Source organism: Ammospiza nelsoni, chromosome 5 (assembly GCF_027579445.1).
Source record: "Ammospiza nelsoni isolate bAmmNel1 chromosome 5, bAmmNel1.pri, whole genome shotgun sequence".
In the NCBI taxonomy this organism is placed as follows: domain Eukaryota; kingdom Metazoa; phylum Chordata; class Aves; order Passeriformes; family Passerellidae; genus Ammospiza; species Ammospiza nelsoni.
Genome location: NC_080637.1, coordinates 44,959,399 through 44,983,362, shown reverse-complemented (window position 1 = coordinate 44,983,362; position 23,964 = coordinate 44,959,399). Strand labels below are relative to the sequence as shown.

General features: G+C 42.4%; 2 protein-coding genes across 2 annotated transcripts; one reads left to right on the top strand and one right to left on the bottom strand.

Moving 5' to 3' along the window:
• Positions 1–1,301: 1,301 nt before the first annotated feature.
• Positions 1,302–12,673, top strand: HAL (histidine ammonia-lyase). The gene is made up of 20 exons (XM_059472382.1): positions 1,302–1,651; positions 2,175–2,235; positions 2,405–2,432; positions 2,726–2,800; positions 2,899–2,971; positions 3,056–3,122; positions 3,302–3,339; positions 3,424–3,549; positions 3,821–3,960; positions 5,417–5,464; positions 6,074–6,221; positions 6,306–6,401; positions 6,516–6,574; positions 7,348–7,428; positions 8,119–8,184; positions 8,267–8,432; positions 10,507–10,641; positions 11,209–11,317; positions 11,410–11,479; positions 11,900–12,673. Exons 1-20 carry the CDS (start codon positions 1,405–1,407, stop codon positions 12,038–12,040), a joined length of 1,974 nt encoding a protein of 657 aa, XP_059328365.1. The 5' UTR covers positions 1,302–1,404; the 3' UTR covers positions 12,041–12,673.
• A 1,907-nt stretch (positions 12,674–14,580) lies between these two features.
• On the bottom strand, positions 14,581–23,964 carry AMDHD1 (amidohydrolase domain containing 1). Its single transcript, XM_059472787.1, has 9 exons — positions 23,805–23,964; positions 23,212–23,318; positions 21,878–21,942; positions 20,614–20,891; positions 17,760–17,985; positions 16,679–16,803; positions 15,769–15,862; positions 15,222–15,382; positions 14,581–14,837 (listed from the first exon to the last, which is right to left on the bottom strand). Exons 1-9 carry the CDS (start codon positions 23,945–23,947, stop codon positions 14,723–14,725), a joined length of 1,314 nt encoding a protein of 437 aa, XP_059328770.1. The 5' UTR covers positions 23,948–23,964; the 3' UTR covers positions 14,581–14,722.

The following is a 23,964-nucleotide window of genomic DNA, read 5'->3' as shown; positions in this document are numbered from 1 at the left end:
TGCTTCCCATGGGCAGGCAGGTGTTCAGCTATCTCTAGGAGAGCCGGGTTACTCGGGGAGATGAATTCCATCACCCCAAACGTCTCCCTGCTTCCTCCTTCTTCCCCCAGCTCTGTATGTGAGCATGAGCTCTGGTCACAGGAGGGGATATGTGATGTTAACAGGCTCTGGTTGGAGTTATCAGATTGCAATGAAAACTGTCCTTGGTTTATAAATGCCTTCTGTCGCTAGTTTTGGGGTAATTTGCATTGTGTTGTAAAAGCCCGTTTATCATATACAGTGCTTTGGCACTTAGAGTTCCTGCTGCCAGATAATCCTGGTTTCTTGCTGAGTCTTTCTGACTTCAGAATCAGAAAAAAGAAAATTGTGTCAGGCGTGGCTTTCTCTAGCATGGTCCTAGGTAGCTCTGCAGGGACAGTGTCCCTGACTGATGGATCCCAATATAACATTCCCTACAATAATTAAATCCTAGGTAGTCCCTTTGTTTGGGACCACTAGTGTGGGAAGCATAGAATGTGAGTTGTTACCATTTTGCCTTTAAAACCAGAAGTATTTTCAAATTCTGTGTGTACATGGTTATTGCTGAACTTTTTTTTGGAACCATCTCAACAGCTATGTCCATATCTTTTTCTCTTTGCATCTGCCTGCAAAGGAAGCATGACACAGCAGCACCAGGCTTGATAGTGTGCAGCTGTGGCCTAGTGTTTGTTGATAACTGTTCTTGTAACATCTTCCCCAGCATAAGGGAAGAGGTTGTAGAAATTAATTAATCTTTTTCTTACCTACAATAAAAAAATATGTTTTCAACTTGAGCATGGGACTGATTAAAGCAGGCTTGCTGCCTCTACTACCTGCTTTTATCCTGCTCTGGATAGAGCTGTAAAAGTGTAATAGAATCTTCTTTCAGTCCTAGCAGTCATGAGCAACCCGTATTCCTAAGGTGCCTCTCTTGCAGCCCTGCCCCTCAGTTTTTGTTAGTGTGATTTGTTCCTGGGCAATAGCTGTTAGCTCTTATTAAACCCTTACATTTTTAGAACAGTTGCACTGCATCTTAGTCCAATTTATCCATTCCTGGTACATAAGCTTCAGCTCCTGGTTTTTCATTTCTGTATTGCTGATGTGATCTTTGGAATAAAATTCCTGTAGCAATAGCTAGGGAGGTGTGTCATTTCTGTGAAAAGGGTGTGTTCCCTGGGTTTGGTTTGATTGGACAAAGTCAGCCAAACACATTGATCTCGTTTATTTACAAAGGTGAGGATGTTGAGGGTGGGTTTTTGCTTCTATCCGATTGCAACACTGAGCTCTAGATAGGCACAGCTCTTCAGGCCATCATCACACGGTAAATGTGAGGCTGCTGCACGCTGCAGCCCTTCTTGGTCAAGGAGCAATTTCAGGAGAGCAAGCATGCCGAGGTACACGGTGCACGTCCGAGGAGAGTGGCTGGCAGTGCCATGCCTGAGCTCCACAAACACCATCGAGTGGCTGGGAAAGGAAGCTGTGAGACGCTACATGAAAAACAAACCCGACAACGGGGGATTTGCCTCAGTGGAAGAAGTCAAGTTTTACATTCGAAGGTGCAAGGGACTTGGCTTGCTGGATCTTGATGATACCGTGGGGGATGCTCTGGAAGACAATGAATTTGTTGAAGTTGGTAAGCAAAGTCTTAAGCATTGCATTGTAGAATGTCTGTGTTGTCATCTGAGACAGCAAACTGTGGCTTTATCTAGATTCATCTAAAATTGTACCTGAGAGATTGTCTACCTTTGTAAATTTTGTAAATAAACAAGCTTTTATGGAATAATGCCCAATAATTTAAGAATATTTAATTTTTAAGAACAGAACTACATAAAAGTTAGAAGGTACAGGATTCAATATATATATCTTTTGTATCTGCTGTCATATATAGTGTAAGCTGTTCTGCCTTAGCCTTTGGAATATCTTAAATAAATACATAGTTCCTTGTTATTTTCCCAGAAGCATGCAAGTATGTTCAGGGCTGATAACTGGAAATTAGAATTCTTGTTGCTGTGAATTGTAATAAATAGCAAATTAACTTATGTGAATAATGCAATTTAAACATTTTTAAATTGCATTATTCACATAAGTTAATTTGCTATTTATTACAATTTGTAATAAATGTGTCTGTATGTGTTTATTCTGCATATTTCTTCTAGTTATAGAAGGAGATATAATGTCTCCAGATTTCATACCATCTCAGCCAGAAGGAGTTCATTTGTATCCTTTTTGAGTGCTTTGTGAAGTTTTTACAGTTATAGATTTATAATTTTCTAGTTTTCCTGCATTTTTTAGAGTTCCTTCATTCTTAAAACACATTGCTAGCTGTAATTGAGTGGTCACTGCCTGTGAAATCCTGTCTGCCCTTTTTCCTTTACAAAACTTTCAGATACAGCAAATACCGAGAACCAGAACAGGTAAGAATCACCAATAATTTTACAACTCAGTAACAAATCCTGCTACTCACCAGAAAATGCTTAGAGTTCATCCAGCATTTCACAAAAGCAGGGGCTATTAGATTGGCTGGGTCTAGGAAACAAAATTACAATGTGCTTATTATGTTTTTGTTACCCGAGTTCCTGTCTTATGAATAAGCATGAAAAAGCTTCCTGTCATTGCCAAGTTGTGACTGTATTTTTTATTTATAGTGACTATTAAGTAACTTTGTATGTATCCATGTCCCAAACTAAAAGGTGGCTCTTTGGTGTAGTATATTTCTTTAGATGGCAACAGCTTAACAACGGAGGACTTGGTCAATTTAGGAAAGGGACTCTACAAGATAAAGGTAAAAATTCTGGACAAATACAGCTAAAAATTATATGTTTATTTTTCCACAGCTAAATAATGACAAATAAACTAATATTTAAACTACTCTTGTTTTAGCTCACACCCGAAGCTGAAACTAAAGTCAAAAAATCACGAGAAGTGATTGAAAGGATCGTAAAGGAACAGACAGGTAAATATTTTTGCTTTTAACTACTAATTGTTTAGAAGACTTCATCAGGTTCCCTCCTTTACCAGCAGTGTACATTTCTTGCAGTTGTTTATGGAATCACCACGGGTTTTGGAAAGTTTGCCAGGACTGTAATCCCAAACAGCAATCTGAGGTATGTTGTGTGGGCAGCCTTCCCTGTCCTTTCTTTTCAGGAAAGGAAGTGGAGGGAGCAGTTTGACCCTGTATTTGGGGTTAAATGAGAGAGCTGCTTCAGAAATTCCTTCTCTTTTGTGCAAAATCAAACCTGATGAGACTTTTTCTGAGGTTTAACATATTTTCTTTTTTCTGTAGGGAGCTTCAAGTGAACTTGGTTCGTTCACATTCTGCAGGTAATGAGAGATTGCTTGGTGCTTCCCTTTTCTGCGCTTGTTGGTAGCGGGTGAGTAACCGAGGGGGTTCTGTTACTGTTTCAGGTGTGGGGAAACCTTTGACCCCGGAGAGAACTCGCATGCTCTTGGCACTGAGAATCAATGTCCTAGCCAAAGGATACAGTGGAATATCCCTAGAAACCCTCGAGCAAGTTATTGAAGTGTTTAATGGTAAAAAGATGTTTAAAGAAAATCTTCCTTTCCCTTTTTTTTTCTTTTAACTGTTTTGTTAAAGGGTGCGGGTCAAGATGCAGATGCTGGTCTTTCAACTTGGTAGTTGTGAGAGATCAGGACTAGAGCTGCAACAAGAGTATTCCTGTTGGTGCCATTGTCCGTGATTGTAGGCTGTTACTGTGGCCACACTTGTGAGCTGGCTTCTCTGTTCTCCAAGGAGTGTATCAAGGGAAGGCTCTAAAAGAAGTGATTTTTGTTTTCTTTCTAGCATCCTGCCTTCCTTATATCCCAGAGAAAGGGACAGTTGGAGCCAGCGGAGACTTGGCCCCTCTCTCTCATCTTGCTCTGGGATTAATTGGAGAGGGAAAGATGTGGTCCCCGAAGAGTGGCTGGGCTGATGCTAAATATGTAAGATTTGTGCAGCTGATAGTTTATTTTTTTTAGCTTGCTGACTCATTTTTCAAATTGCATGCAGCTTTGAGAGAAAGAGAGCTTTTGCTCAGATTAGTAACATGTACAAGTCTTTGCATTTTCTCTCCCAGTTTGAACTGGGACTAGGTTGCCTTTAGCAACTCATCCTTTAATTTGAGAAAGGTGGATCCATGGAGAATACAAGAACTGTCACTGGAGCAGACATAAATAAGCAGCATGATATTGACCTCTAAAGAAATATCATGCCACAGTACTGCTATACAAGATACCACAGTGACATCATTTATGAACTGGAGAAATGGAGAGGATATGATACCAACTATGAAAGAACTATTGCTCTATCTTCAGCTCCGTGAGCATCAATACTTTTCTAAAAAATCCAACATCACCTCTCAAATGCTGAGCATACCTGGAGATTTACTGGAGGCAAGATCTTTGCAGTAAAATTTCTACTGATTTTATAGTGGCTTTAAGTAAATACACAGGTTTGGATATTTCATTTTTGATAAATTAGCTAGGGTTACAAGGAGCCCTTATATCATTCTCCTTCACAAAATGGAAATGTTACAATGAAATTAGTTTTTAATCCATCGTTATTCTGCCACCAACACCAGCAGATTGATCTTATGTTAAGTATCTCCAAGTCCAGCCCCTCCAAAGTCTTTCATGGTAGTTTGTTCTGCTACACCTATAACTCCTACCCATGAACATTTGAATACCAGACCCATTGATGGATTGATAGGTGTACATCACTATAGACTGGAGAAAGATTGAGGACTGCACAGGGAGAGGAGTAAGGAAGAAGCAGACCAGTGTGTCCTGGACCTTCTACACCAGAAGTTATAGCTGTACACTTCTGAGGTGCATTACCTCTTCCATCGGACAGGATGAGAGGATTAAATGAGAAATAGGTTATGCTGTTTCTCCATTTCCTGCAGGAGCAATTGCCCTATAGAATAGAAATGTACAGAATACATTGGATAGGACTCCTCCTGTCACTAGAGATTTTCTATAGAAAGGATTAGGGATCATTTAAAAAGGAATAATTTACACCAAGCCAAAATGCTATGAGGCAGGGTGTAGGCAGAACTGCCTTTCCAAGAGGTTTCCAGCCCTCTTTCCTATTGCCCTCTCCCATCATCTAGAACATGGTAGATGTTAATGGGCTGTGACAGTGACATATATCTTGCCTCGGTGCTCCTGCTACCGTCTTGTATTAGCACTAGGAAGTGAGATGCTAGTTTGGAAGCCCTTTATTTAGCCCAGCAGAAAAAAAATATGTGTGATGTAAAGCTCTTTTTCTCCCATCACTTAAGACATTTGTTAATATTTCTGTTCATGGAAACATTTAAGTTTTAGTGACTTAATTTTGTGACTTTGGTGACTGAAAAGTATTTTTCATTGACTGCCTTGGCATTTAACTCCTTCACAGGTCCTGGAAGCTCATGGACTGAAACCAATTACCTTGAAACCAAAAGAGGTAATAAAGTATAATGATGCCAGCTGATGAAAAAGAGCATAGTCAATCACTATTTGCTTTATAGGTACAATAAAAGCATTACATTAATTAATAATAATTTTAAATCAAACTTCAGAAGGATAATGATGAAGTGTTATCAGGAGTGGGAGTCACCACTCCTACTGTCACCTTACTTGACTTGAAATGTCAGACCCAAGCTTGGTGTTCAGATTGGCTCTGTGGTCAGTGGAGACAGACAGGTCTCTTTCAAAAGCACTTAAAGCCATCCTGAAACAGCTGTCTAAGAGGCACCTTCAAGGTACCTCTCTGCTCTTTGACCATAGCAGGAGGTCAGATGCCTGACTTGAAGCAGGTATCTGACTTACTTGGAACTACTGGTGCTCCAAGGGTATCTGCAGAGACTTAATGGGGTCATGAGTATAAACACTTTATTGCAGCAAAGATGCTCAGTCAAGCCGTGCATTTTATGATTTCAGGATGGTACAAAAAGCTAGGCAAAGATCTTTACCTCCTTCATGTGAGAAGGAGAATTGTCACAGACATGGGGAATTGTCACAGTGTGTGAAATAACTGCAGTGAATTCACTTGACATCTGCTCTCTCTTGGAAGGGTCTGGCGCTCATCAACGGGACACAAATGATCACCTCGCTGGGGTGTGAGGCGGTGGAAAGGGCCGGAGCTATAGCGAGGCAAGCTGACATCATTGCTGCCCTTACACTGGAAGTGCTGAAGGGTACAACGAGGGCCTTTGACACTGGTGGGTACTGGGCCCTTCCTGTCTGTTTGCTAAGTATCTCCTGACAAGGGAGGCACAGCCTGACAGTCTAACTTCTCTTACTAGACATCCATGCAGTGCGCCCACATCGAGGGCAGGCTGAAGTGGCCTTTCGGTTCAGGTCCCTTCTAGATTCTGACCATCATCCATCAGAAATAGCAGGTGAACAATCTGAACCTTCACCCTCTCAGGTTACCAGGACAGGCTGGGTCCTTCAAAGGACACAATGCTTTTATGTAAGCAATATTTGGGGTTTGCCCTCCTTGTGTCTTCTAGAGAGCCACAGATTCTGTGACCGAGTTCAGGACGCATACACAATGCGCTGCTGCCCTCAGGTAAAGACAGACTGACTTTTAGATCCTTCTGTAAAAATAGATAAATGATGGTGAAATTTCCACCTCAGAAATACAGTCAGTTAGGTGCTGTCTGACACTGTTAGAGGAAGTGGCTTTATTTTGCCTGAATACTGTTAATGGAGACATGCAATTTGTTGCTGTCATGTGTGTACAGATCAGGCAGCATTGAACAAAGCCGTGTCCATATCTGGAAGAGGCCAGAGGTCATAAGCAGAGGGAAAGTGCTGGTTTCCGTGCTTGCAGATTTTGTAGGGATTTTCTTCTGCATTGGTGTTAGTAACATGAACTGGGTGTTTCCAGAAGCAGAACAGAATGTAGTATTTCAGATTTATTGGAATTCCTCAATCCTATGCATTTTAACAGGAGCAAAGCTATTAAATCAGTGGAATTAATGAAATTTAATTAATAAGAGGTTTTGTTTTCTGTAAGTCTTTGTAAGGCTACTTCTTCCCTCATAACACTTCTGCCACTGAATAAATACCTTCCATTTAGGTAAGCCAACCCAAATAGGTAAACAATGTCATATTCAGATTACTCTTTTGGCAAAATGGCCATAATAATAGTAAATACCATCTTTGAAGTGTCTGGGATTGGCAGTGATGCTCCTGATGTTAAAAGCAAATCCAAGACCATCTTCCATCTGTGAAAATCAAGTGGAATAGTGGGAAAGGGGGTCCCTGCAGCTCAGTCAGCATCCTGAAAGTGAACTGAGTACAGATACTAAGCTCAGTCACTAATGTCTTTTGTTCTAGGTCCATGGAATTGTAAATGATACAATTGCTTTTGTGAAGGACATAATAACGACGGAACTCAACAGCGCCACAGACAACCCTGTATCTTTTTGATTACTTTATTACTATATAAAATTCTGCTTGGCCTTTTTTATTCTTTTCTTCTGTACAGTTACACTGGAGGCAAAAAAGTCATAACTGGCTTTGGTCAATAACTGTCATTGTTTGCAACAGCAACCTCTCTTCCTTTCCCTATGACTGCATTGAAGGATTTCTGTCAGCTCTGTAATGCACAGCTGCTTTTCTGTCAGCACTATAATGATGCTGTACATAGCATCATATCAATTGCTGAGAAGCATTATTGCTTCTAATCTTATAAACATCTTTTTATCTTTAATTAGAATCTAATCCAATTCTTCTAATTGGAAGTAGTCCAATTCAAATTTGGACTAATTAAGTGCCAAAATTGTAACTGTCATGGAGAGAATCTATCAAGGAACTGAAAATCTATGCTAGGATCTGAACAGTTGGGGTTTTTTGCACCCTCGATCAAAGACATCCCTTTATGTAGCTTATTTGAAAAAATACATGTCAAAATTGTACCTACACATTTGAAGAACTGAGATTGTGTTTTCATTTCCTGAAAAGTGGAAGTGTGGAAGCAATATAATGTGTTTGCAAAAAAAAGCCTATTGGCACAAACATTCCTTCAGTTAAGATATTCTAATAACTGGCGTATATCACTCATGTAAACTGTATTTCACCCACATGGGCCTTAACTTCTCCTTAAAGATGGTGTTTGCTGAAAGAGAAGAGACCATTTCTGGAGGAAATTTTCATGGTGAATACCCTGCAAAGGTAATTCAGCATTTGAAGAAAGGAAAAAAACCTTTTTCTGGTTTGTTTCTTTCATCTGGTTTAATGAGATCTTCTTTTGTAGGCTCTGGACTATTTAGCAATTGGTGTGCATGAACTCGCTGCAATTAGTGAAAGAAGAATTGAGAGGCTCTGCAACCCCTCACTCAGTGAACTGCCTGCATTTTTAGTCACTGAAGGAGGTCTGAACTCGGGCTTCATGATTGCACACTGCACAGCAGCTGCCCTGGGTGAGTGCTTGAGCAATGCCATAGAGAGAGCAAGCTGGAAAGACTGATTTTTTTCAGACAGATGCAATCTAACAGTAGACACAAAGGTATCTAGCTCCTGTTTTCTGTGTCCTCTCCATGTGCTCTGTGCTGTCTTGTAAAGTATGAGCATTGGGTGTGGCTGCAATTATTTCACTTCAGGCTTCCTTATTCTGCAGCAACTCTTGGGCATGCAGACTCTGAGCAGACTTTGGTGGGAAAGCTTGTCCCAAAGGTGGCCTGATGCCCTCAGTTCTGGCTGTCTCCATTTGGCACATCAGTATCAGACCCCAGAGCCCTCAGAAGACTGGAGTTTGCAGGGCTGGCTATTGGGGGAGCACACTTAAATGAAACATCACTTCAGTTTTTCCTCTAGTACTCATGGCTAAGGCAACAAGAAGCCTGCTGGCTGCTGGCATACTACAGTTCAGAGGTTCAGGGAAACATGGGCCAATATAAAGATAAACATGCTGTGAGAAGAGAGTAGATTTTAAAAGTTAAAAACAAACACAGGAACAGAGGATATCAGGTTAAATGTGTACGTAAACATTCTGGAGAAAAACAAATGAATTAACTAAATCAGTGGGCTAAAGGAACTCTGCCTAGAGGCTGGTTTGGGAAGTGGGTCTGGAAGAGGAGCCTGAATGCTCATCCCCTTGTTTAGGGGCTGAAAGCTTTACCTTTTGCTGGGGAGAATTTAGGCTTCAGTTGGTTGCATGGCTTCAGGTTTCACTGCACACTTCTGCAATCTGGGCTGACAGATTCTGGGGTGTTTGTGATTTCTGCTGTGGGAAATGAAATTATAGCCCTGCCTCTGCTGACACTAGAAGTCTATGGGTCAAAATCACCTCATCCTGATCAAAACAGCCAGGATTTTATCTGAATTTTTATCTGAAGTTTGAGTTTGTTTTATTTTTCTTAACTTTTTTAATCACCAATATTTTTCAAATCATTCTGCCAGTTTCTGGGTTGTTTGTGTACCAGCTAATGTTTTTCACTCCCAGGGTTAATAGATAAATCTGAAAAAAAATTGCAGATATTTTGCAACACCACTGGATATGTGTGTCTGCCCCTGCTCCAGCAGCTCTGTGCCTGCCAGACCGAGCTGTTTGAAGTGATCACATGCAGCCTCTCTGGGACCTGCCATCACCTGAATGTCTCAGCTGGGCTCTGGTCCTAGACTGTCACTCCAGCCTATTTGCAGTTGGTGTCACTGCCTCTCTGTTGCTCCTGTGGCTTTTCTGAAGCTGCTAATTTGGCGAGAGTGTTACACAGCATCCCGCTGGGCTTCAGAAAGAAAAGGCTGAGTGCAGCCAGAGTGCTGTGAATGCAGACTGCATTTCTTCTCATTTAAAGAGCGGTTCTCAACCTCAAATTGTCACTGAGTGGTGCCTAAGGCCTCTTCTGCAGCCATTTGCCTGTTGCTTTTGGATGCAGCATGAGAATTTATTCCAGATCTCGCACCTGGCTTTCAAAGCTGGAGTGTGTCACCCTCAGGGATGTGGGCAGCCTTGTGAGGTGAGGGAGGGAGAAGGTTTATATTGCATTCCCCATCTTTCTAGAGGAAGTTCTGAAGGTGCCTCAGCTGCAATGAGCAGACCAGATGCCGATCTCTCGCTGTATTCTTGAAAGCAGGGGAGGGGTGATCTTTGTGACCAAACCAGAGGGAGCCAATGCTCTTTACAGCCCTAGAGCAACAAGCAGAACCAGGCTTGTGTTTCAGTTATGCTGTCTGCTCTTCTGCTTCAGTTTCCTCCAGGCCTTTGAGCCACAGCAACTCAAACTGGACATAAGGGAGTGAAGAGTGAGCTGTCATTCTGTATTTGGTTAATATTTGCATCTAAAGACTGCTGTTGGTTAGTGTTTTCAGAGGCAATGGTAGTTTTCCAGGTGGTTATTACAAATTACTCAGTCCAGGTAAAATACTGATGCATCCTCAAAAGAGGAGCAGTAGTTGGACCCAAGGTGGTGGGCAGGCTCTTATGTCCGTGTTGTCCACTGCTTCTGCTGTCTCCTGCCTATTCTGTCCTTCATTCATTGTGCTGGGTTTTTGCAGTGTCTGAGAACAAAGCCTTGTGCCACCCCTCTTCTGTGGATTCTCTCTCAACCAGTGCTGCTACAGAGGATCACGTGTCCATGGGAGGATGGGCTGCAAGAAAAGCCTTGAGAGTTATTGAACATGTGGAACAAGGTAAAATTAAAATTCTGATTTCATGACAGACCTTGAATCATGAAAATGAGGGGCTAATACCAATAATGATCAGGTGTAAGGTAGGCAGATACTATGCAAACTTTTCCAGACAGAAGACTCTCTTCCAAAGTGCTGTCATTTTCCTGGTGTTTTCATGTGGGCTCTGGCAAGCTTTAGAGGGAGAGCTTTTTTTTTTTTTTAAGCTCAGGCTCCTCTTTTCTCAGTGCAAAAGAAGCTTTCTGATTTATGATGAACATTAATTTGAGTATTCCAGTTACCCTGGAAGAGATTCCTAGGGATTTAAGATTCTGGTGACCAGGAGTTCCTGTACACTTGAAAGGTCTGTACAACAGCACCCAAAATCTGCTTGCTGAGGCTGGCACTGCCCTCAGCATCACCCATGGAATGATCCTGGCTCTAGGCTGTCTCTCTGGGGGTGTGTACCCACTGGTTTTTCACCTTGCCTGAACTATATGAGTGAGCACAAAGGCCAGGGGTAGTTTTAGACAGGAAGCCTCACCTTGAGCTGTGCCTGCCAACATCCCTTTGGCTGCTCTGCTTTCCCAGTCCTGGCCATCGAGCTGCTCGCCGCCTGCCAGGGCATTGAGTTCCTCCGCCCTCTGAGAACCACCACGCCATTGGAGAAGGTCTATGACCTTGTGCGCTCCGTGGTGAGGTAAGAGCAGGCAAACACGTTCCCCAGGGGCTGCCTGCATGGAGAGCAGCTGCTGCCAGTGGGGTTAATGTTTGCCCAATGTCTCCTCACAGGCCCTGGATAAAGGATCGCTTCATGGCCCCAGACATTGAAGCAGCTCACAGGCTGCTCGTGGAGCAGAAGGTGAGTGCTGGCTTTTGGCTTCTGTGCAGGACTGTCTAGAACCCTTTTTCTTTGTCCATGCCATCTGCTGTTTTTGCTGCCCAACCCTCTTCATGGCCAAGTAGTTTTGTAGCAAGTGACAGTGACCCTCTCCCAACTATTGCACACAGAGCTTTAGCCTGGTAACAAGGAAGGACAAAGTATTTTTGCCTTGAATCCTTTCACCTTGTCCCCTTGGAGCTGTATCCTTTCCCATGCCTTGTCAGCTCCCTCCACATGCTCTTCCCTAAGCCTTGCTCTATCTGCCTCTCTGGTTCTGCTCCTCCCATACAGCATTTCCCACCCAATAACTTTTCTTCAGAGTTTCCTGAACTCATGCATTGATGTCTTAGCTGACCTTTTCTTTGCCTCTGACTGCTGTTTCACATTCTTGTTCCACAGGTGTGGGAAGTGGCCTACCCTTACATTGAAAAGTACAGGAGGGAACACATCCCTGAATCAAGACCCATTTCACCTACAGCTTTCTCCCTGAGAATGAGTGCAGATGATAGTCATGACCACAGGCATCAGAATGAGCTCTGAGTTGTGATCCCCTGGAAGAGAGCAGATCCCTTCCAGAGCCTCACCTGAGCATGGCCATTCCACTCACGCTCAATGTGGTTTCTCCAGGCGACCCAGAGGACCTGACTGTCGAGCTCAGATGCACAAATAGATAGTAAAGAAAAGTCTCTCTGCTTTCCTCATGTGTAAAAGACAACTTTGTCATGGTAGTGTGGTTTTCACTGAATTTCATCAACTTCTGAATACAAATCATTCAGACTCCTGATGAAACCAGTATTTGTTTTGTCAACATTTTGTTTGTTTTCTCTCCATCTGTGCCAATGATCCCAAACAGCCTAAGTTTGATATTCCTACCTTTCTTCTCCCCCCTTGGTTAACTGCTGTGATCCCCTTCATTTTGCCACAAGCAAGTTTATCTTTACACTTAGGTAATCTCTTTTGCAGATCATATGTGAGGTATAGGCTCTTGTACAACAGGAGCATTTTTAGAGCAGGTGCTTCACAAATCAGGAGAGCTGTGTGCATAGGAATGTGCTATGGAGATCACTGCTCCAGAACAAATATTTTATATTCTGGTGATGGACTACATTTAATGCAGCTTTCCAAGAGCTATGGGCCCACACCTGCAATCAATAAACTGAGGCTTCACATATAGTTGTAGCAATCTATTTTCCTGTCACTTGTGTGATGATGAAAATGTAAAGCAAAAGCTTAATTTGGAAGTAGGACAGGTGACACAGGGGCCAGAAAAGGGAGAAGAGGAGGTGTAGGACTAGTGCATGTGAACCAGTGCTGAGGCAATAGCACCGAGCCCTACACTCCCATGGCTCCCCAGGTCTCTGCCTGTCTGCCAGGGGCCCTGTCCCCACAGAGGGATCACAAGTCAGTGTGCTCTGTGTCACAACACTGACCTCTGGCACAGGCTTTGTTTTGCAAGGGAAGAACCAGGACATGGATTTCACCTCATGGCGCAGTGATGACAGGGCAGTACTGATGTGGCTGAGGGGCATTCAGCACAAGCTGAAAGCCTCCCCAGGCTGTTGGCTGTGCTGCAAGGGGCAGCCAAAGCTCCACTGTGGGGCTGCCTTTGAGCATCTGACACCTGGCATGGTAACTGTGCCCTGAGGAGAGGGCTCCTGCCTGCTGGCAACCTGGCAGGTTGCCAAATGCCCAAGCCAATGCCTTGAGCATTCAGAGAAGAGATTCTGGGCCCTGCTTCCCACTCAGCCCTGCTTTTGGCTGTGGGACCAAGGGATCCCCAGCACACACTGCAGCACACTGGACTCAGGTTTTGCACTGTGCCTGTGCAGGGCTGAGAGGCACCACTCTGCCTGCACCCTGCATTTGAGAAATGCCTGTGCTCCTTCCCTGATAGCCTTCCCAAATCCCTGTATAAACATTATTTATGAAGGTTGTCTTGGGCAGAATGGACTGTGCAATCACATACTTGGGATGTTCTTTCAAGCTTCATAAAAACAAAGTTCCACATCCACATCTGGTACAACATCTGCTTGCAGGAAAACACGTCAGGTGGCAGGAATGCTATTACATTGTTTTAAAATCTGATTTGGTTGGCTAGCCTGGATCAAATAAAGCACGAAGAAAGACACTACAGAGGATGGCTTGCAGATTTTGGGTGCTAACAGATGTGTCCAAGGCTCGGGGAGATCAGGAGGTCAAAATAATGCTCATGCATGTTCGTGATGGTTTCAAATACCTGTTAATCAGAATGAGACCATTGTCCTTCCTCAAGAGTCTGGTTTACTAAAGCACTCTGCTCTGTATCACAGGTTATGTCACTTGCTTATATCAATAACTATTTTTGATGTGAAGTTCTTCATGCTTGTCAGGTGCACTTTCATTCTTTACTTCAGAAAGTAAATCCCTTTTGCTTCTGCAGCCACCATCCATTTGAAAATTTGAAGAAAATACTTAGTCCATGGGTATTCAGAGACCCTCCTACCCCAGATCCTCTGCTTAAATACTGCAAAAGCTTAAATTATCCAGAGCTGTATCATCATCCTTTTTCTACATACTGCATTCCTAAATGATGTTATAAGCAGGGGTGGGGGAAGCAGCAGTTGAAAGATAAATGAAAGAGCACTTTTGAAAAGTTAGGCTCCTAAGTTTCAACACAGCTTTGGGTAAAAGTTATCATACTTAATTTACCAGAATCATATTCAAACTTCCACAAACAAGTGGATCTCATGTTATTTCAGATTCAACCTAGAATAAATAAAATTATGTCTTTTCTGGAACATCTGTATGACACTGCATGTGATCTTCTGCCTACACAGCCAAGGGCCATCCCAAATGTACATGCCTGAGCCCCTGGTCCTCTGTCACAGGTTACTTAGCATCACCTTCCCCAGTAAATCTCACCTGGATCCAAACTCTGTTTATTCATTGCCAGTTTGTTTGGGTTATTTTCAAATATTATAATATATATTAATTATATAGGAAAACATATTTTGAAACTGTCTTATTTAAGATGGATACAATTAGAAATTATTTAGTGTGCTGGATAGAAGGACAATGGACATGGAGATGCACCAAATGGGTAATGCTTGGTAAGGTTTATTTGAATAAGAGTAAGGTGAGCAGGCAAACAATTTACCAGTAAATACAAATCTGATTTGTCTGTTGCTTTGAAATACTCCATCCTAATTTGATTTTAGTAGCTCACTGAACTACTGCCTTCTCTCAGTAACTGCCCATTGCCTCACACCTCTCATTTTCATAGATGACTTTTCCTTTAACTATAACGTAGTTGATCAATGAGTCATGTCCACCAAACTGGTAAATCAAGTGCTCCCACCTAAAAAGACAAGATGTTTAAGAATATATGAACTTGCATAAGAGCAGGTCACATGCCCAGCATACCCAGCAATTTTATAAGGTTTGCTTGAAAATGGGAAAACACTATTCCATATCTACACATATCTACAGTTGTCTCTTACTGCATGAATACAGTGAGTCTATCAGTAGAGAATTTATTCCACAAAATAAACACATATTATCTCTAGGTGATTTGTAGTTAGGCACGGATTACTTGTAATAACAGCCCAAAAGTCTTAGGCTTTATTTTCCACTGGAGTAATTAAGGAAAATGAAAGTGGGTCTGAAATGCTACCAGTGTCCCTTTATTCAGTGAAGATAACTAAGGTTAAAGCACATTTCTAATGCCAGTGGAAGAACAAACCTTGATGAGTTTATGATAAGAAGATCCCCCTGCTTGCCGACCTCCAAGGAGCCATGTGTGTCTGATTTGCCCAGAGCATAAGCTGCATTAATGGTGGCAGCTGCCAGTGCTTCATTCATTGACATCTTCATGTTCACACAGGCCAGGTGCATCACCATAGGCTAGGCAAGGAAGGGCACAATGGGAGTTTCCAGCAACACAAAGCTGTTTATGCTTCAAATCCCTAAGCACTCTCCTTTTTCCTTGCGCAACAGAAGGAGCTGTTTTGTACAACATAAATTTTGCCAAATCCAAAATGAGAACTCTAAAATCAGTAGCTTTGAGAGCATTTTAAATAGGCCTCTCAGTGCAAATGAAGGATGGAACCCATTCTGGTTCAAGAATTTCTGGCAAAAACTACCAATACACACACACACAGACAGCTGTCTGCATGGGGCAGGCAGCTCTCCTTGTGCACATGAAGCCACAAAGTGTACAAGACCTACACACAAGTTGTACTAGTAAGAAATTTCATAATTCTATGGTTTCAGTATTAGGATTATCTTACCATTGAAAAACAGTATGCATTAGGATTAAAGTCACTGCCAAGAGCAACTATAACACCTTCTTCCAACATTTTTCTAGCTTGAGGTTGCTTCAGTCTAGTGGGAAAAATAAACTGATCAGTACAATTTGCTTAGTTATCATACAATGATTTACAAGGGCAAAAGTCATCTCTCAGTATGGCTACATTCATGCATTCAGTTACACTGATCCTTATGGAGGTAAAAGCCCAAATCCTCCTCTTGCATACCTACCTATTATCCTATGGAAAACATAAATGGGAAGCGTGAGCCACGGCTTGTGCAGTAACTGCATGTGGCACCAGCCAGTGTCAACCATCAGGCTCCAGACCACTGAAGTTCTGGTATTTAGCCAGATCTTAGCCATCTAAGAATTTACAAGATGAAAGTCTTCACTTCTAAAAAATATTTTTTTCTAGTTCTTATAGCTTCAAAGACAGGCTCCAAAATACGAGCAGTGGCACATGCGATGCAATAGCCCCTTCCCAATTTTTGAGTCTGTGAGTTTAGTCTGCATACATTAGAGATCCTTTCACTTAGCAATTATAATGCAAAAGATATTACCAATAACTTCAATATCTGGAAGAGCCACTTCAAAATTGTTCAGTCCTTGGATTAATCTGTGTAGGTGTTTGTAGGGGGGCACTTGGAAATACACTCCGTAGGAATTTTTAGCCATAGTTGCCATAAAGCCACTCTGAATCTACTGTGAGACTTTTCAGCAATCTCACAGAGTTTTGAGGATTTCTAGCAGAAATAAGACATAAGGAGGGAGGCTCATTCAGCTCCCTGTATTAAGGCATAGAAACACCCTTCTGCTTTTGGATTAAAACTCCCTCAAACCACACACAGGCATTTGCAGTTACAGAAGTTTCCCTTCACTCTAGGCCTTACCTTAGCATGTAGGCTGTTGTTGGCAGAAGGACAGCAGCACACTTGGCTCTTGCCATTGCCACAATACCTTCATCACTGACTTCTTCCAGGTGGCTGATGGCCCGGGCTCCCAGCTCAGCTCCAAGCTAAGGGAATATTCAAGCAAATTACTCACTGTTCTCAATTAATTCAGTTTAAAAAGCTGTTTCTAAACAACGGGAAAAGACAATTCACTATTAAAGCAAAATATACCAGAAGAGACACAGTAAAGAATGCTTGAAAAACAATCAGAATACAGAGACAAAATATTTGTTAATTTACTGCAGGAAAAGTTGATCACTTTATCCACCCACAGAGTAGAAGCACACCTTCAGTGGTGTTTTTACCAGCCTAAAACATAAACTATTTGAGAGCCATGGATGAAAACATTATCAACTCCTGTTCATAAATGATCCATCAGAAAATAGTTCACAAAACTGAATGCTGCCTTCAATGGGTAAGTCAAATAGGCTTTTATGATCAACCAAGTTTTTGGTTTGGTTTAGTTGGGTTTTTTTTTATATACAGCTTGGGCAGACCTCAGAGGAAGGAGTCAATATTTAAATGATGGTGAAACATGGTGCCAAAGGGACTTTCTTTATCAAGATATTTGGGAGCCTAGTCTTGACTAAACCACCTCTCTGAGCGTGCTCAGATAAACTGATATCTGAGTAATGAGACCGCTGAGTGTGCTCACTGCAATTTGGCTTGTTGTTTCTAACATCACATTTAACAAAAAAATATTTTTCAAGTTGCATAGAAACCATGTTTTTGTCATTCTTGGGTGCATGGATATCCACCTTCCCAATGTGTATCCCATGTGGAAGATAAGCAAAGTCAATGTTTGGTTAGCCAGTGCACATTAGTCCCAGAGGTCAAGGCCTCCTCCCACGTCCTCACCTGCAAAGTTGCACATGGACTGCTCTCCCTGGCACCTGCTTCTATCAGATGGTCATTTCATAAAGTCTTAAAAAACACAACCTCAGTTTTGAAAACTCCAATTCCTTCACAGATTGGGCTCCCACAGGAGCCAAAATGAATGTTAATGTTAAGCAAGACGTACCTCAGCAGATTTCATCGGATGCAGTTCGTCACCATGGAAGTTAATCTGTAACCCTATATCTTTTCCAGCTTGAAGTATTCTCCTTGTAGACTCCAGATCAAAGACTCCCTTCTCACAGAAGACATCTATATTGTTAACATGTATTTCACCACTTAGTTTGAGTTCTTTCAGTTTGGGAAGGTGGTTATTGATAATGTCATCTGTGGCTTCAGCAGCAGTTTTCCCTCTAACAAAAAGAAAATGTTACAGAGCCCTGTGAGTAACATCCTTGAAGTCTGGCACACACTCTAGCCATACATGCAATTACTGAATTACTTAGGAAATTATGTAAATATGAATCCCTCAAAAAAATTCAAATTAAAAAATTAAGCCCCATGGTAATTCATGTATTCTCCAACATAAGTTACTTTCCATTCAAAGAAAATGAAATTGTATTACTGAGTGTTTTTAAAAAGTTTGGCATCTTGGATGCTAATAAAGATATGGGGTACTTTGAACCAATTTTTTCTGCTTTCCTATTCATATGTTCTGACCTCTTTATACTGTATCCTAAAATATAACTATTTAAAATATGTGAGTATTTAAATGGGTTAAATGGTATTCATACAATACTTCTATGCAAATATCAAAGCTCAAAGGGGATATGCAGTATAAGTCATTATTTTTAATTCACCTCTCCTCCTTTTATATCACTCAGAGTGATGGACAGAAAACTGTTTCTAATCAGAGGGGCTTCCCAAGGTTTGATTCGCAAAAGTCAGAACCATTTATAAATCCTCTGTTACATAAAAATAACCCAGGAGAGATCACTAAATGCCTCAGAAAGAGCAAATAATCCCAAAACATGCAGGTGAGTTAGCATTTTCCAATTTTAATGTCTAAGGACAAGGGATGTACAGCAGCTAAATGCCTGACAACCTGAATGCTCGCTTCAGGCACTGCAAGGCAGGCACACACTGGCACTGTGGAGTGCCACACGAGGCTGAGTTGGGAGCCTTGCAATGGAATCAACTCAAGAAGCCAAATTCTGGCTGAATTTATAAACAAGGCCATAACAGGCATCAGGGTTGCTCAGCCTCTGACCCTGCCAAGGCTTCTCCCTTTTCTCTGTCTACTCACCAGCCTTTGGGGGAATTTGGGCTGAAAGATAAGGGCCAGAGCCAAGCCAAAACAGAGGGAAACACTAAGAAATGGTTTCACTTTTTGAGGGACATAATGACCCAAAACGCAAAACAAAACTGCTGTTGTTTTAATGCAGAAGAATTCTGCTCAGGGAAACACTTGGAAAATTTCTTGATAAAGTGGAAAATGGCCCAATAATCACTTCACAATAAAAAAGAATGATTTTTTAAAATCAGACATTTCCATATCATGAGTTTGACTCAAAATGATGACTGGAGGGACCAAGGAAGAACTGCAGATTTCCTCCTGGTCAAAATGACAACCCAAACCAGAGTCTAAGTTTGAGGGCTAGCATAAAATTCAAGCAAAATAGTCTAGACACAAACATTTGATTGAAAAGAGAAGAGATGGTTTAAAAAATTTTTCCTAAACTGGAAAATACAGATAACTCAGTATTTCCTTCAGGAAATTTCCTCAAACTCCCAACTACCTTTTCTCCTTACTTAAATTACAGTATCCTTACTACTACTACATTTTGTTATGCTTGATGTGCATCAGTGGGGACAGAAATGTGCAAAGAATGAGAAAGCATAACTGTCTTCCTAACACATGAGAATTAGTATGTTTGTAAAAACACTGGAAATTATTTCATTGGTTTACAGAAATGCTCAAAGCATGTTGGTGGGAAAGACTATTTATCAGGTTTTTGACTGAGATTCTGCCAAGGCTTTTTAGGAGAAGGAGAAAGGGCTAAGAAATATATATAGATATAGTTTGGGGTGGAAGGTCTATTTTATTTTACCATTAAGTCCTCTAAATTTTAGTAGAACTTCCTGAAAGAAGCAGTTACTGCCTTCAGCCAATTTTGGTTACTTTATTTTTAACCATCTCCCAGTTAAGAATCTGAAGATGATGCAGGATTCATTTTCCATAGTTAGATTAACAAAAGATAATATACCATCCTCCTCCAAACACACAAGAATCAGATTGCTAAAAATATTTTCTAGGTCATGTTTTCTTGAATGTTAGAAAAGGTTGGGGATTTTTCTTTTTGGAGTACACTTTTTTTTCTTTTAACAAACATCTCTCGAATACTGCCACATAAGAAGCCTGCCTCCATCTCACATGCCTTGTCTTGCAGCAGCCTAACACTTAGTATGTCAAAATATCCAGCTAAATCTCCTCATTAGCTCCTTCATACACTGAAATCTGATAACATTAAGATGTTATTTTCATCATAGTGAAATCAAAATCAGAAGTGAGAAAGTATTTTTATGACATGTCTACTTGAACCATCAGAATAATTGATTAAACACAGCTTAATTTTCATCTCACAGCTATAAGATGCATGCAAGTCTTCATTGCATGGAAGCATAATTAAACTTCATTTATGGAGCTATATAAAGATTAAATACGGTATTTTCTGTTGTTATTTGGCTAAAATAAAATCTCATGACAGAGACCAAGCTTGAAGGATGGCAGCAAATGCAAGCAGAAGAACTTTCTGTGTAATGTTCAGTGTGAGCATCAGCTGGAGACAGGGTTTCTGAGCTAAGCCTATGCCGGCACTTAGGAGTCACTAAATAATGCTGCCCTGAAATCCAGGAGAGATTCCTATAAATAAACATTGGCTGTTGTTTTTCAAGCACGTTGTTTTTGAGGAGCGAGGCAGAAGAAGCCAGTTTCCAGAGCAAAGCAGCAGTGCCTGAGAAGAGGAGGAGAAGTCCATCACCTGGGCACGGCGTGGGCTCCGCAGTAGGTCGAGGAGATGCCGATGTCGGTGGATCTCCGCGCGCGCTCAATCACCCGCAGCATTTTGAGCTCGGTGCCCAGGTCCAGGCCGTAGCCGCTCTTGCACTCCACCAGCGTGGATCCCGCGCGGAGCATGCGGCCCAGGCGCTGCTGCAGCCCCGCCAGCAGCTCGGCCTCCGTGGCCTCCCGAGTGTGCTCCACTGTGAAGTGGATCCCGCCCCCAGCCTGGTGGATCTCCATGTAGGACGCACCTGCCAGCTTGGGTTAAAGACAAGAAACAAAAACCACCCCGTACAATTAGCAGCGAACAAGTGTGTTCTCCATCCAAGAGATACTGCAAAGTGCCTTGAGGTCTCTTTGCAGTGAGAGAGACAAAGAGAGGAGAAGAAAATTCCCCTTAATTCTTCCTCCCTCCCCCTTTTCTTCTCTCTCCCTTTCACTTATGTGAAAAAATGTTGTAAGAAGCGGTGTCACAGACACATTTTATGAAAAGTCCTTTTGTTAGGATATTTTCTCTTGAGAAGCTGAGAGGCCTCAGAAACAAATGTAAACAATAATTATCTCCTGCTACAAGTGCATCTTTGATTAGTCTCATGTGGTTGTTTTTAATTAATGGCCAATCGCAGACCAGCTGTCTTGGACTCTCTGGTCAGTCACAAGATTTTATTATCATTCCATTCGTTTCTATCCCTTGCTAGCCTTCTGGTGAATCCTTTCTCTATTCTCTATTCTAGTTTTAATATATAATTTTCCTTTAACATAATATATATAATAAAATAATAAATCAGCCTTCTGAAACACAGAGTCAAGATTCTTGCCTCTTCCCTCGTCCTAGGACCCCTGTGAACACCACCACAAAGCAGCATAAAAAGAATTATTCCAAAGATTTGCCTTCCCCTAAGTCCAAGGGGAAAACCAATCTCTAGCTCAAAATTCCATTTATGTGGAAAAGAAAAAGGAAGGCAAAAATCAAGACATAGACAGTAATAGAAGATGGCACTCCTGTATTGATTCAATTAATGTAAAAATATATCAATAGTGGCTGCAAAGGCTGCAGGTACACTCCTCTCTCAGCCTATCAGTATTCAAAAATCATCCCTCCTCCCTCAGGTAGATTATCTGACAGAAATTATGTATTTTTCTGTAAAAGAAAGATGAGAGTCACTAGGAAGTAGAAACAGTTATACAATAAAAAAAAAAAAAAGGAGGAAGAAAAATCCATCTGTGTAATTTTATGCTGTTACCTTCATTGCAAACTCATGAACCCTATCACCAGCCCACACTGGATGTGTATGTGCATCTACCAGGCCTAAAGAAAACAATGCAAATGTACACTTGAGTTACTTCACTGTGTAAGAGAAAATGTTATGAACATGCAAGCAAATTAAATAGACAGCAGAAGCTCCCCTAAAAAGTCTCTATTGGTTAGAGAAGCAAAAATCCAACCAGCCAAATATCTAGGATTTTCTTCAGAGGCTATTAATTTTCTTTCTTTTTTTTTATGGCTGACACCTTAGGCAAAAGGGCTCTAGGTAAGTGCATCAGTTGCTGAGTTTGTCATGGTATTTTGATAAAGTTTTCAAACTGTGGAAGAAAGGATTAATAGCAAACTTTGAAAGAGTTCATTAGACTTTAAGCCTGTACTCTTTAAAAAAAGGCAGACTGCTTAGGCTGGGCTTAGCACACTAGACTTTGTCTAGCAACATTTGTTACAGTGGGAGCCTTTTCTACAAGCTCTGAAACTGACACTGCTGAATGGCAAGGCCACTGTAAGAGAAACAGATCTGACAGCTCATGTACTAACACCACTTGGAGAGTTTAATGTGCAATAGACTTGCCCATCTTTTGGGGATTTTTTATCAGGCAAAGCTGCAGAATTTGTGACTTAAATCCCTTTTGCCTTCACACAACTGCAGGCAGGATGGATAGACTGAACCCTGTGGCCAAATGGCTGATGGGCTAAGAGAGCACAGAAAAGAGCAGTGAATCTGAAGAGTCCTTCTGTGGGTCAGCTACCTGTGGGGATCTACGATACAGAGGAACAGATCTACAGACAAAACAAGAGGAGACAGAGCTCCACCATGAAGCCCAAAAGAACCCTTGAATATCTCCAGTGAGAACCCTTGAATATCTCCACTACCTCTCTGGGCACCCTGTTCCAGTGCTCAGTCACCTGCACAGTAAAGTTTTTCCTCGTGTTCAGGTGGACCTTCCTGTGCATCAGTTTCTGCCCATTGCCTCTTGTCCTATTGCTTGGCACCACCGAGCAGAGCCTGGAAACCTCCTGTGGCCATCCCCCATTTCAGATACTTACAGATTTTGATGAGGTCCCCTTTCAGTTGTCTCTTCTTGAGGCTGAACAGACCAAACTCTCTCAGTCTCTCCTCGTAAGAGAGGTGCTTCAAACCCTTCATAATCTTTGCAGATTACCCACTCCAGCAGCTCCATGTCTCTCTCGTACTGCGGAGCCCAGAAGTGGACACAGCACTCCAGATGTGTCTCACCAGCGCTGAGTACCAGGATCATGTGCCTTGACCTGCTGGCAGTGCTATTCTTTGTATCACAAAAATACACCTACCTGGCAACACGCACTTCCCAGAGCAGTCAATTATCCTTTCAAACGTTGCTTCTGAAAACTCATTGCGAATGACATCTGCCTGGCCCACAGCTTTGATACAGCCATCCCTGCAACACACAGACAGTGACCAAAGAGCGTGTGAGCCTGTTCAAAAGTCAACCGCTCGACGACAGAGCTCCTGGAACAAGAGGGGCAGGACCTTCAGGAGATGCACTGAAGATGCACATGTGGAGGTGGTTCGCCCGTGTTACAGACGCACAGCAAACACTGGGCTGATGCCATTCGTTTCAAGCTGTTTGCCATAACGCTTGTCCTCTCCTTAGATCCCTCTGGATGACACCTTGGTACTGTTCCGCTCTAATTCCTGCTAGGTAACACTGCTTTCCTCCTGCGGATCAGCGAGCACACAGCGTCTATCCGCAGGGCACTCAAATCCCACTGCTATCGCCTGCACCTGGCTCCCGCCCCGGGAAGCCGCAGCCCTCTGGGACTGCTCTCCCATGGAGGTCGAGGCCGGTCCCGTGAATCCCGGACCGCGCTGGGGGATGCCCTCCCGCCAGCCCCGCTCCCAGCGGAGCCCCGGGAGCACTCACAGCCCCACCACCAGGCTGGCGGCCCGCAGCAGGGCCAGCGTGTGGGCGCCGTCCCGCCGCAGGTACGGCTCCCGCCGGCCGCACACCAGCACCAGCTGCTCCGCGTTCTCCAGCAGCAGCCGGTGTCGCTGCCGCCCCGCCATGCCCGCGGCCGCCCGGT